At 26.5% G+C, this 13,416-nt stretch overlaps 2 protein-coding genes across 3 annotated transcripts in view; both read left to right on the plus strand.

Moving 5' to 3' along the window:
• Positions 1-13,326, plus strand: part of LOC145187257 (alpha- and gamma-adaptin-binding protein p34-like) — a 91,670-nt gene extending 78,344 nt beyond the window's left edge. Inside the window, exons 1-8 of one of the 2 annotated variants that reach the window (XM_090090834.1) lie at positions 8,633-9,284; positions 10,476-10,567; positions 10,835-11,019; positions 11,993-12,086; positions 12,217-12,315; positions 12,445-12,525; positions 12,649-12,753; positions 12,975-13,326. In XM_090090834.1, the coding sequence (XP_089946960.1) occupies positions 10,492-10,567; positions 10,835-11,019; positions 11,993-12,086; positions 12,217-12,315; positions 12,445-12,525; positions 12,649-12,753; positions 12,975-13,084 (750 nt within the window). In that variant the 5' untranslated portion in view covers positions 8,633-9,284; positions 10,476-10,491 and the 3' untranslated portion in view covers positions 13,085-13,326. Of the gene's footprint in view, positions 1-8,632; positions 9,285-10,473; positions 10,568-10,834; positions 11,020-11,992; positions 12,087-12,216; positions 12,316-12,444; positions 12,526-12,648; positions 12,754-12,974 lie in introns of those variants that run through there. The other variant, XM_090090829.1, reaches the window with a different exon arrangement.
• Positions 189-6,744, plus strand: LOC145187258 (uncharacterized). Its single transcript, XM_090090860.1, has 7 exons — positions 189-235; positions 418-474; positions 1,500-1,566; positions 1,736-1,781; positions 6,173-6,301; positions 6,385-6,486; positions 6,602-6,744. The coding sequence occupies exons 4-7, from the start codon at positions 1,758-1,760 to the stop codon at positions 6,671-6,673; spliced, it is 327 nt and encodes a 108-aa protein (XP_089946986.1). The 5' UTR covers positions 189-235; positions 418-474; positions 1,500-1,566; positions 1,736-1,757; the 3' UTR covers positions 6,674-6,744.
• Positions 13,327-13,416: the final 90 nt, after the last annotated feature.

Raw genomic sequence — 13,416 nt, forward strand, 5'->3', positions numbered from 1 at the left:
AATAGTAAGAGTGTTATTTTTGATTGCTTTTTTTAAATCTTAGACTGTTGGTAGTTTACTTGATGATTTCAAGTTTGGAATGGATCAGGCAGAAGAATATCTTCGTAAAAGAGGTCAGAAATGAATTACTAGTTATGCATTACTTGCCTTATTTTCAACTTGATAATAGTTGATAGTTCTCTTCATAGGCTCTTCATAGTTCTTCTTTAATTGAGAGTGATCTAGATTGTAATAGGTTAGCTTTAAGTTAATTATTTATGGGGTCCAATTTTACTTCATGCTACTGTTATTTTAAAACTATTTTCATAGTTTTTTGTTTCAAAGTACTGTTCCTAAAAGAAAACAAATTTAAAAAAAAAGCTGAATAATAAGCCTAGTTGGTATGTAATGTGAAATTTTCTAATTTTTTAATTTCAGCTTTAGGAAAAATCCCTTCATTTTTCGATCAAACTGACACTGATAAGCTCTTAGAAGGTAAATGTTTTTTATTACATTTTTTACTACATTTGTTTATAGTTACCTTTTATTTACTTATATATAGAAATTGTTTGACAGCAAAAAGTTGATAATTTAAAAACTTGTTTCAAATTTGAACAAGTCTTTGAAACGTTAGCTTTTTGCTTCTTTTTTGCTTTCTTTTTAACTTTTGTTAAAGTATGGATTAGTGATGATTATGTGGTGATGAATGATCTTTTACTAAGAAAAAAACATTTGATTAAAAATTAATAAAAATAAGTTGAACCATTTCAAATTTGAAAATCAATAACTGGGCAGTATCAGAGTGAAATAAAAAATGGTTGGTTTGTGCTAGTCAAAGAATTGTATCAACACTAAAATTGGTGTTGGGCAAATGAATGAAAAGGTAGCTCAAACTTTCAACAAGTTGCTCTCTCATAAGAGAATTTTTATACATGAACATAACATGAATTTTAGTAAAAAAAAAAAAACCTTTTCTAACACATGGATTGCCATAATTGATAGTTAGGCTGAAAAAAGGTCGCACTATTGAAGATAAATCAAAAGTTGTTATAAGTAAGCAAGAATCTCAAGAAATTTTCAATTATCAAAATATTTAAACCCAAGCAGGCTGCTCATTAGGAGTATGGAGATATTTTTTTATAAATGTTTTGGCATGCTCATGATGCTAGATCTCGACTAAAGATGTGAAAAAACCCAAATTCTATAGTTCTAGTTTTTTCCACTTTTAATGAGAATTAAACTTTTGTGCTAGTTGATTATTACTTTTGTATAAGATAAATATAATTTATAGCTATATAATTTATTAGTTATTGAATAATTTGGCTATTGAATATAGTCCTCTTGAAAAACCTGGCTATTTGGATTGTTTAAGAACATTATTATTATTATATGAAGATGAATTATAGTTACCATAATTCATTATCAAGTAAAAAATTTTATAACAATAATCTGCTAGTATATTATAATGCTTCTTTCTGTCATTTAACTTTTCAATTATTCCTATCTTTCTTTTTCACAAGATGTAAATGACAGCATTATAAATCAGAAAAACAAAAAAGAAGAAAACCAAGCTATTTCTGTAAAAAGGTTCTTGAAATTTTCTTTAAAAACTAATTTATTATGAATTTAATTTTTTTGAAAAAGTTTTTACATTTTTCTAACAGAAAACTTTTAACTTTTCAAAGGAATTTAGTATCCTGCATAGATAAATTTCCTGCATAATCTTTTTTTTTCTTTCAAATTTTTGATTTTTTAGGGTTGCTGATAACACAGAGCTCATGAAAAGCATCAAGTTGACAAGGGTATGTTTTATAAAGTAAGATAATATGGATACCATGCAATATTATTCTACTGGGTCACAAAAGAAGCTGCTACTATGTAACCAATTAATAAATAAAGTTTTGGTAGCACAACTCAATGACACAAAAGCATTTTTTTTATTGAATCAAAAATCTTAATTTTTTTGAGAAAATTGAAATTGGTTTATCACATTTTTTAAATTCCTTTTCTTTTACATATTTTTATTGTAAAAAAAAATTTAAAAAGAATTGATTTTATGAAATAATAAAATATTTTTATTATATTTTATTATTTTGTTTGTAAGAAGAAAAATAATTTTCTTTGTAAGAAGAAAAAAATGTTAAATGTTTTCAAGTCTTTAAAAAAATTTTTTTTCAAAAAACCTTTAAATTGTTAAATTAGTTTGAAGAAATTTTAAAAAAGCTTACATGTAAATCAGACATTAAATTTAATTTGTATGTTTAATGTCTGACTTAAAATTATAAGAAATGAAGTTAACTTAAATGAGGTGATCCATAAAGGAGAAAAAGTGTAGACCTTGGTTGTAGAAAGTAGTTTAAACTCTGGTTTCAACACCCACAATTCTGATGAAAGATATCTCACCTTCTGGAAAATATAAATGATTTTTAGAAAACAATTTTTTATCATATAGTGAAGAAACAACGCCACAGAATTGGAGATTTCAGCAGAGTAGTGATTCCAAATACACATCCAAGTTGTTAAAACAGTAATTTTTTGCTACCAATGTCAAAGTCTTAAGCTGGCCATCTCAATCACCCAACTTAAACAACTAAGTGTATGGCTACAAAAAAGTAGCTGGCCATCTCAATCACCCAACTTAAACAACTAAGTGTATGGCTACAAAAAAGTAGCTGGCCATCTCAATCACCCAGCTTAAACAACTAAGTGTATGGCTACAAAAAAGTAGCTGGCCATCTCAATCACCCAGCTTAAACAACTAAGTGTATGGCTACAAAAAAGTAGCTGGCCATCTCAATCACCCAGCTTAAACTAAGTGTATGGCTACAAAAAAGTAGCTGACCATCTCAATCACCCAGCTTAAACAACTAAGTGTATGGCTACAAAAAAGTAGCTGACCATCTCAATCACCCAGCTTAAACTACAAAAGCATAAAAGTTTGGTTTAAGTCTAACATGTAGACAAATAATTTTTCTTGTATTACAAAGTGGCTAAAAACTTTTTTACATGTAAATATAACAGTTATGATAATAAATACAGGGTGTACCAAAATTTACGCTAGACTTTAATTGAATAAAAAGCATTGTTTTTTTCTTTAGATTATAATTTTTTTTATTGATTCATAGAGTGCATAGGATTGGGTTATGAATGGATTAGCACATCCGGCCTCCATGGATTTGCTGGCCTCCATGGCTATGCTGGCACATACACACTCTTTTGTTGAAATTTTCCATGACCACTTTGCATAAATGTGGCTAGATTTTGTTGATACAGCATTGATTTTCCTCATTCAATGCACAGGTGGTTGTAGGTTTGTTGGCATAGTCCTTTGACTTCAAATAAAACCATTAAAAGAAATCCAATGGTGTTAAATCACACAATCTAGGGGAAAAACCAGTCAATTTAAGACTGGTTAAATGAAAAAGGCTTCAAAGTTTTCCTAGGTGTGCTTGGTGCCCTGATTTAAATCCAATTGAGCATATATGAAGCTGGATTGACAGAAAACTTGCCAAATATAAGATAATTTTAAACAAAATCCTAAAAAATAGTTATCAGAGATTTGGGTGGAATTGCAAAGGATTATTGTATGAGATTGATTGAATCTATGACTTGTTGCAACCAGTTATGCATAAAAGTAAAAGAAGGCTACTTTAAATATTAGTTTATTGCTTTTCATAACGTTTTTTCAAGTAAATTCAGTTTATCTAAATTTAATTGTGTTTTTGTAAAACCAATTTAACAGTTATATCTTGCTCTTGTATATATATATATATATATATATATATATATATATATATATATATATATATATATATATATATATATATATATATATATATATATATATATATATATATATATATATATATATATATATATATATATATATATATATATATATATATATATATATATATATGAAATTATAAAGTTCCATAGGCTTATAGGCTTTAGTAACCATAAGGTTACTAAAGGTTACTTAATAAAAAATTTTACTAGATCTTTTGTTTTAAGATTTTTTTCATCAAAAAGCTGACATCATAAAATATTTGCCTTGGTATGAAATTTCTTGACATACTGTATAATTTTTTGGGTCCATGAGTCCTCCCATCAATATTTCCATTTCTCTAAAATCCTCTGCATTGATAATAATATTGTTATTTGACTTCAATAGTTGTTTGTGGTAAATGTATCTATCATAATTGAATTAAAACTTTTGATTAGCTTGAAAATTTATAAACATAAGTGTTTATTCAACTTGGTAAAATCCATGCATGACAAATAGGATTCCACTCATTCGGTGATACTTTCTCTTCTACTTTCCTGTCAGCAGCCTTTATACATCATTAATAGTCTTTTATGGGGTACTCTCAAAAGGAAGCCTCAATGATAGAACTTTTCTTCTAAAAAGGCAAACTTAAATAGTTTACTTCTATATTTGAGCACTGTAGTTGAATGTCTATTCAAGGTTTCATCTGTATGCAAAATTGCAACCATCAGAAACATGATATGCTTATCTGCAGCTTTAATGCATGATTTATTTGTATATATTATATACATTACATACAGTCGGAACAGAATTTAGTTGTACACTCATCTTTGAATAAACTTACTTTAAATGCAAATATTTTAACGTAGACTAATTATAGAAAACATTATTTTTCTGAGAACTTTTATTTTGAGAAAGACTTACAAAAAAAAAAAAAGGTATTATTATTACTATGAATTACTTAATAATTTAACTAAAAAAAAAAGGGTCAAAAAAACAATAGCACAGAAAATAATTGTATATACATACTTAAGCTATATATACTTATTTATAACAAAGTTTTTATCCATTTTCACAACATTTAACAATTAGTTACTCCTTCTTTTGCTTTAATTCCTTATGTCAGACATTTTGGCATTAATTTCAATAGACATTTGATTTCATTATGGTCAATATTAAACAATAACTTTACTATGGCGTTTTTTGTAAATAGTCTATGGACTTTTCTTTTTTATCTAATCAAGTCCATAAATGGTCTGTTGGATTTAAATCAGGGCTTTGTGCTGACCTTTCTAAAACATGTTATTTTTATCAAAAAATTTTTTAGCTGGAGAATTTAAATTTTGGTCCAATATATCAATGTACAAATTAGCATTTATGGTTTCATCAACAAATTCTAGTTTACCAAAACCATGCCACGCCATACAACCCTAAACTATCACATTTTCACTATCATGTTTAACTGTTCCTCTCATGCAACTCAATTGAAAAGATCCTCCCCTTTTTTGCCAAACTCTTTGTGCTCCATTTTATTTAAGGATATACTTGGATTCATCAGACCAAATAACTTTTAAAAAAATAATGGCAATAAATTATATAGGGTGCGACTGTGATTCACGGACTAATTTGGACTAGGTTTTGTGATGTAAATAAAAATTTTTAAATTAAAAAAAATAGTTTGTGGTTTGCTCATTTGCAGCATGCAATTATTGTGAATCATTTGGTATTCAGAACTAGTTAAGTATATATTTTTTAGAATCTGTATAAAAACCAGAACATTGTTGGAAACCTGCCACTTTTAATTCTCATCTATGAAGAATGGATGTTTTATCTATGTTAGGAGTTCTTGCTTCATTTGAGTATCTTTGTGGATTCATTAATGAGGTGTTTTAGGGTTATTACTCTTGATTTGGGCCCAAGTTTCTCTTTAACTAACTGTTCAAAACTAAGCTTTAGATACTAGCAGAATTTTCCTTGCAGAACTCATTTAAATCTTATTGCAACTCCTTTAAAGCTTAGTTTTAAACTGGTTTGAAGGCTTCTGCTCTATTGATAACAAAAGATTGCTTGTTGTTGGTGTTGTCTTGTTTTCAATTTTTTAATAACTTTTATTAATGTTTTATGCTTAAGATGCTTTAAATGTTTTGTGTTTTAATTTAAAGATTAATAACAAGTGTGAACATAAAAATTCAAATAACAACTTATTTTGTATTCTCCATAATATGAAAATACTTTCGATGTCAAAATTGAGAATATTAGATGATTAAAGTATACACCATAAATCTTTTACAATTCAAAAATATTGCATCTTCATATTAGTATTAAAATATTTTTATATATATTTTTGTGTAACTACATTTTTTTCACAATACATTTTATAGTAATTATTTTTTTCAGAATATAAACTAATAATACTTTATTCAGGTAACCCTTCGAAATATTGCTGTAGGTGTGGAAAGTTCTATTAGGCACAATACATTTACAAAAGGCACAAGAAGAGAGAAAGCAAATTTGAAATGGAAAGCAGGATATGGTCCACTTAATGATAATGAGGTATGCAGAAATCATCTTAGGATATAATGACCATTTAATTTAATGCTTTACAATACACTTTTTAAAACTAAAATGTTTTTTAGTCAGATGAAATACTGGAAACTCTTCTTAATTGGTTTAAGGAAGATTTTGATGATTTGCCATATAATCCAATTTCTTATGTCTCTGATGTTTGGCTTCCTGAGGTTTTAAATCAAATTTTTTGTTTTCTCACTTAAATTAGTGCTCTTGCATTTTAGTTTATTCTGATTTTGGTTCATATGTATGTTCTTACTTGTTGAGTAAATAATCTCTTTTTAGGCAATAATTCGTGGTATTGCCATCGTAAACAATTTAAATCTGAAAGATGCTGAAGAACTGTACTTACACTAACTTGATCAAAATTATTGATTCATTTTGTAATTGTTATTTTAAATATTGCTCCAGAGGATATGATTTTATAACATAATTTGTTGTTTCTGATAAGTATGTAGGATCCTATTCTATCAATATATTTTGTGTATAATCTATATATATATATATATATATACATATACATATACATATATATATATATATATATATATATATATATATATATATATATATATATATATATATACATATACATATACATATACATATATATATATATATATATATATATATATATATATATATATATATATATATATATATATATATATATACATATACATATACATATACATATATATATATATATATATATATATATATATATATATATATATATATATATATATATATATATATATATATATATATATATATATATATATATATAGTGTTAGGGTGGTTCTTATTTCACCAAAAAGTAGTTTTTATATTTCTGTTGGTCTAAACCTGAGAAGTTGCTTCTGTTAAGTAGAAAATGCATCAGAAGTTAGTGATGGAGTAGAAGTACCTGTTCTTGGACCTCGATTTTCATCTTCAGATTCACACTGACTGTTTTCTGACCCTGAACTGCTGCAGCTACCCTTCAACAGCCTTATTAGTCAATTTTTTCTTTCAAATAGAGAGTGATGTAACCTTTTTGTCAGTTCTTCTTTTATTTTTTCATTCCCTTGAAAAGTTGTTCAACCTTCTTGTTTGAGTTTTGTTGATGCTAGACTGGAATTTTTGCTTAACACAATACCTTCACTCTCTGTTTGGTGAAGGTAGTAGCAAGTTGGAAAATTTCTTTTTGGGTTGTATGGTGATATAGAAAATAGCCAAGAGTCTATTTTACTGATGACAGTTTTTTGCCTTCAATCTACAACGTTCTAAAACCCAGACCTATTACTTGTGCAAACCATAAGAGAAGCTGGAAGCCAGCTTAGTAACAATTTTATTTTTACTTGCTTTTTAATTTATCATACTAGTTTGATAAATTAATTGATATAACTTCCTAATTAAAAATAATGAAGGCAGAATTAATTTATATTATTAAGCAATTGTTAAAGATTTTATGGAACACATTCTTAAAAAATTTCAAATTTTTTGTTGAATCAAATAAGAAAAACAATACAAAGTTTTATACTCAATTTTTAAGTTTCTTGACCAGGCTCCTTGTAAGAGCATGCAACATAAAGTTTTGATTAGTTATTTTTTAAAATATTTGATAAGATTTTATAACTTTTCATACAATAAATATTTATTTAAAAAAAAAATACCAAAATACAAATCATAAATTTATTGAAAATAGTACACTAAATAATGTGAACAAAGTGGCAAAATAAAATTCAATACAAATTAAATAAAAGAAAGTAAATTGACATAGAGTGTTAGTTGGCTTTGTTAAACTACTTATCTAATCCCTTAAAATAAGCACTGCATTCTTCACAATGTATGTATTAGTTTTCAGATCTTCATGAGTCTTAAATTAAACTTAATCAGTTAAACTAAACTAAAGTTATTTTAATAGTACCTAATATGTTCAAAGAATCAAATATCTTACTTTCCTTTTGTGTTGCCTCAGTTTATGCCAGTAAGACCTCAATTTATGCAAGTAAGACCTATATGAAGTTCATGAAAGTCCAAATTGTATCCTTTTAACTTATGTACTATTCCTTTAGATGTTTCAACAGTCAATGTTTTGTTCCTTTTATTTTCATTACAACAATCCATAGTTTCAACCATTTTTTATAGAGAAAATAGTTGTTGCAGGTGAAGATTATCTGGTAATTCAATGAAAGCGCACAAGTCTTTCAATTTTTTGTCAACACCAAGTTTGGGAACATTTATAACTTTACTTGTATCTACAAGTCTTTTTAAAAATACAACTATTCCTTTAACATTGCTTTGATCTTTTTTAGAATGTGTTGATAACGCAGAAAGAGTTTCTTTACAAAAGAACTCTCAAACACAAAAGCATTTTTTCCTTCATGGTAGGGAAAGACCTTCACCTTCTGTTTTTGTTTTAAAGATAAAAGGTGGAGAAGATCTTTCCTTACAATGAACATTCTATTTTCTGGAATTTAAGGGCAAAAATAAAATGTATTTTTACAGCTTAGACTTAAATGCTCAAAACATACAACTTATTTACTATTAGGAATGTTACTTCTTGTAATAGCAGATTTTCTACGCTCTTTTGGATCTTTAGGTAATTTGTAAACAGCACATTTTATCTGTCCATTAGATAATTAGCGGAACAATTAGTAACATTACATTTCAAACACATAATCAGTTCAGACTCAATCTTCTTTTGAAAATATAGTTGTTTTTTTTTTAATTTTAAGCAAATGTGGTATATATTGTATGTAATTTGAAGAACTGCCAACTTTAAGTTCTGTAGTTTTTCTTATGTTTTGCATGAGTAGTAGACCTTGGTTTTAGATAGCTGTGCTCCAATCCCATCTGCAGGACTTACCAAGTAATCTTCAGATCTAATTGCCATCAGATTCTTTTTTAAAAACAAAAATACAAATAGTATAGACTACTTTGGAAAATATTGCTTTAAAGACCTGAATGAATTTTTAAAATGGTATGAGTAGTGTTTTATTTACTCTTTAATTATCTACTTATTATGTGTATAAGTAATATTTAATATTTATATGAGTTAAAACTTCCTTTTGTTTTCAATTTTTCGTTAAAGTTTGATAAAAACAGTAATATTAGCAAACACAATGTTGTCTACAAAGAACTGGCAAGAGTTTGTAATAAGTAGTAAGAAAGGTAGCTTCCAGGTGCCACTTACCATTGGCAATTATTATTAGTAATATTAGCTGTTATCTACAATGTTTGGAAAATTTTACATAATGGGTCAAGATTTTTACATGCATCACATGGAAAAATTTTTTATCATTGAATTACCTTTAAATATTTTCCAAATTAGCCCATATTTGAATAGAATTTTTTCTATATATGTATGTATTGGGAAAAAATGTGTGGTTCAGACCAATAAAGTTTTGAAACTTCAAAAAAAAGGACTACTTTTGTGTGAACAATAGTTTATCAATTTGACACAAACAGGTTACAAAAAAGTAATAAACATAATATATGCATGTATGTATAGTGTTTGTAACTAATATACATATATGCATGTATGTATATTAGTTACAAACACTGACACTTCTATGAAGATTAAAAATAGGACTGTTTCATTAATCCCAATAATTCAACTGTTTAACTCTGCAGTGGCATTACATTTATTTACATTTATTATTATTTACAGCTCCAGATGAGTGAGTTTTCATTTAGAGATGTGTTGGAGTGGATTGCTGGAAAAAATCTAATTCTACATTAAAAGGACAAAATGAAAAAAAAAAAAATGATTTAATTTAATTAATAATAATTCCTTTCAAATATTCCCATGATCTTTTGCACATAATGTCTTAAAGTATCATGAGTAAATTTAGCTAGGAAGATATTTTTATGTTATCTAGCTATTTAGTAAGTTAATAAGTAAGTTAATGCAGCTAAGTATTTATTATCTCAAAACTTTGGCTTAGTCATTTTTAAGTTGTTATTTCCTTGACTCTAATTTTTAAGTTGTTATTTCCTTGACTCTAATTTTTAATTTATTAGTGTGCTACTGCATAGATGTGTGAGAGCATTATGTACTATATAGATGTGTGAGAGTGTTATGTACTATATAGATGTATATATTTAAATATATGTAAAAATAAAAAATTTGAAACAAATACAGACCATTATATAGCTATCATTACTTTAGATCAGAAACAACAATAATGAAAAATGAAGAAATACATTGTCTTGTAATCTCTTTTGATGATAAACTTTCTTCTGCATTTAATATTATTAAAAGTGAGTGAACTTGATAAGGTAAAGGTTTTTTTATTCTACTAAATATTTTTAAAGTATCAAAAGCCCATAACTATTTTTTTCAGCACAAGCATTTTGTAGAATAATGGCAAAAGGAATCAAAAAACCTTTGAATATTTCAGTAGTATAATAGATACATAACAGAATAGTGGCCTTTTTTTAAAGTTGTGCAGTTAGAGTTGTAAATTTATAAATATAATTTATAAACAACATTGTTTATTTCTAATTTTCAATATAATTTTTGTTCAGGTTTACAAGTTGAAGAAGATATTGGCTGCTCAAATGATTATGTCTCCTACTATATATGGAAATTTAACAACAAATATTTTTCTTCTGATGTGAAAATATGTTGTACTGTTCACCAGTCTCATAGTTTAGAAAAAGAAAAGTTGAAGTTTGTTGAAGGAGTAATCTTTGTGTTAAATGCTTCCCAGGTTCTTTTTTATTTTATTTAATAGGTATATAGAGTATACTATTGATAAACTGTCTCTTAAAAAGTTTGAGTTTTCTATTCCTCACCCTAACATGTTGAAAAATTAATGAAAAAAAAATTTTATGAAAAAAATTTTATGCAAGTTGGATAATATTTAGAGGTGGCACTCATAAGTCAAAGATATGCTATACTGTAATATTTTTTATGCTTTGATATTTCAGTACTAATGCTTGCGTGTTGATGATTAATCCATTTTAGTTGATTATTATGTATAAACAGGAAATACAATGGCAACAAATAAAGATAGATTTCTAGTCTGCACTGAGAAACATTCTATCCAAAAGTTGGAGTTGTTCACTAAACTAGAAGGCTTTTTAGAAGCACAAAGCTCAGACTACAGGTTATAAAATAAAGTAAGGCAAGTTTATGGATTGGTTTAACAATCTATTGGATAAAATCATGTGGATGGACTTTTGCTGATCATCATTCCAGAAGACAGGGAATTCATTGTAACTCAAAAGTAAAAAGGACAACTGAGATGGTTCAAATTTGACTTAACAGCATGTATAATAGTATTTAGTTGAATTTAAATCCTTCCAATCACAAGCAGAAATTAAAGCATCAACAGCCAGGCTGTTGTTGAATATGATTCCTTACTTAATCTTAAGAAAAAAACTGGCTTAACAAAATTTTTTGAAACTATAAAGTTCAAGGGCCATCCCTATTCATCATATAATTTTAATGTAGTTTTTCATGTAATTTTTTTCCATAAACCTAAAAACTTGAGAGGTTGAGAAAGAAATAATTGAATTTTTTTTTCTTTTTACAAAATAATAAAAGTTTACTTTATGTATACTTTAGTAACATAATGAAGTTTTGTTATATCAAACATTATGATATAGTTGTATAAAACATAATTATTAGAATATTTTATTGCATAAAACAATTCTATTGATGTTCAACTTAATTTTTAGTCCAGCCAAATAGAAAAACTTAAAGAGTTTTATTCTCAGTTTGTAATTGCACCTGAGATAAGTCTTGTTTATGAAAACGGAAAAACGTCTGAAGGTACAGTTCTTTGGTTATACAATTTCACATAAAACATAATTATTGTTATGACATGCTTTTCAATACTATAAATTTTTCCATTTTAATTCTTAAATTCTAAGTAACTTACAGTTTACTTTAAAACCTTAAGATTTTTTGGAACAATCCAAGTTTGTTGATTGGTGTGCTGAGAATCATTTAGAATTAGTTTTATCACTGGATTTAGAAAACCAGGACTCTAATGACAACAGTATGTTTATTTGTAAAAATTCAACGTTTATTCCAAAAATCATAATGATCATGATCAAATTCATTTGGTGATGGTGATTATTTCTTTGAAATTCTATTAGTAATAAATCAAATATGCACATATTTTTAGACTTTAAAGAGAAATTTGGGATTGATCGTGTTATTGAAGCCTTGAGTTCACATGTTTGGAAGAATCATGTGATGAAGCAAGGTAATATAATTTCTTATCTAAATTAGAAATAGTTTTACAGCACTTTAATTCTTTTTATGCTTTAGAATTATTTCAATAAATCAGAAATAATTTTTATACACTTTGATTTTTCATATGCTTTAGAAGCTAAGCCTCAATCATCAACTGGACAAGATGAAGATGTGTTAGAGAAGGTGATGAACGGAGAATCTTTTGAAGAAATGTTCAGCAAGTTTAGAAATATGAAGGGTAAAATGAGAATCCTTTGAAATTTATTAAAGTTGAAATTCATTTTGGTGCAAACACAGTGGTTAAAAAAGCTCCCTGAATTGTTAGAACTTTTTCTTTAAATGAATGTTGGTGTGTAAAATTCTACAAAAAAATTATTTTCTTATATCATATTAAAATATATTAAAAATAAAATGAGGAAGTTTTTATTCACAAGTTGTTTAGTTTTTATGGTGTTTTAGAGGCAGCTATGTCACTACAGGGGAATGACCGAAAAGATTTAGCTGAAAAAATTGCACTGGCATTTATGGAAGCATTTGATTTAGAGGAATCAGATGAAAATGAGGCTTAATTATAATAATTCTCTAAAAAAGCAGATAAACTTGAATAAAATCTTCAGTTGTTTAAATTATTGATTGTTAGTTAAATATTTTCATCAATTAGGATTTAAAAAATTGTTATTGCTATTTCATTATTTTTTATTTTTCAATTTCTAAATTTCACTTTTTTTGGATTTTAAATTTGATCTGTAAATTTTAATTACTTTAACTGAGTCAAATTTTTTTTTATTTAAATTTAAAGTAATCCAAGTTATGAGTTAATCTTTTTGACTTCATTTAGTTTCATAAAGTTTCTGCTTTCTTTTTTCTTTTCTGTTTCTGCAGTAATTCTGCTGTTTAGACA

The sequence above is a fragment of the Hydra viridissima genome, unplaced genomic scaffold (genome assembly GCF_058129835.1).
Source record: "Hydra viridissima isolate aposymbiotic clone 2 unplaced genomic scaffold, HvirCarnegie_v1 scaffold_1, whole genome shotgun sequence".
NCBI lineage: Eukaryota > Metazoa > Cnidaria > Hydrozoa > Anthoathecata > Hydridae > Hydra > Hydra viridissima.

Bases quoted from the DNA above. Each gene is read 5' to 3' on its own strand.
- LOC145187258 (XM_090090860.1), top strand. From the start codon at position 1,758: ATGAAAAGCATCAAGTTGACAAGG. The intron at 1,782-6,172 runs GTATGTTTTATA...TACTTTATTCAG, and splicing joins AAAGCATCAAGTTGACAAGG to GTAACCCTTCGAAATATTGC. The intron at 6,487-6,601 runs GTTTTAAATCAA...ATCTCTTTTTAG, and splicing joins CTGATGTTTGGCTTCCTGAG to GCAATAATTCGTGGTATTGC.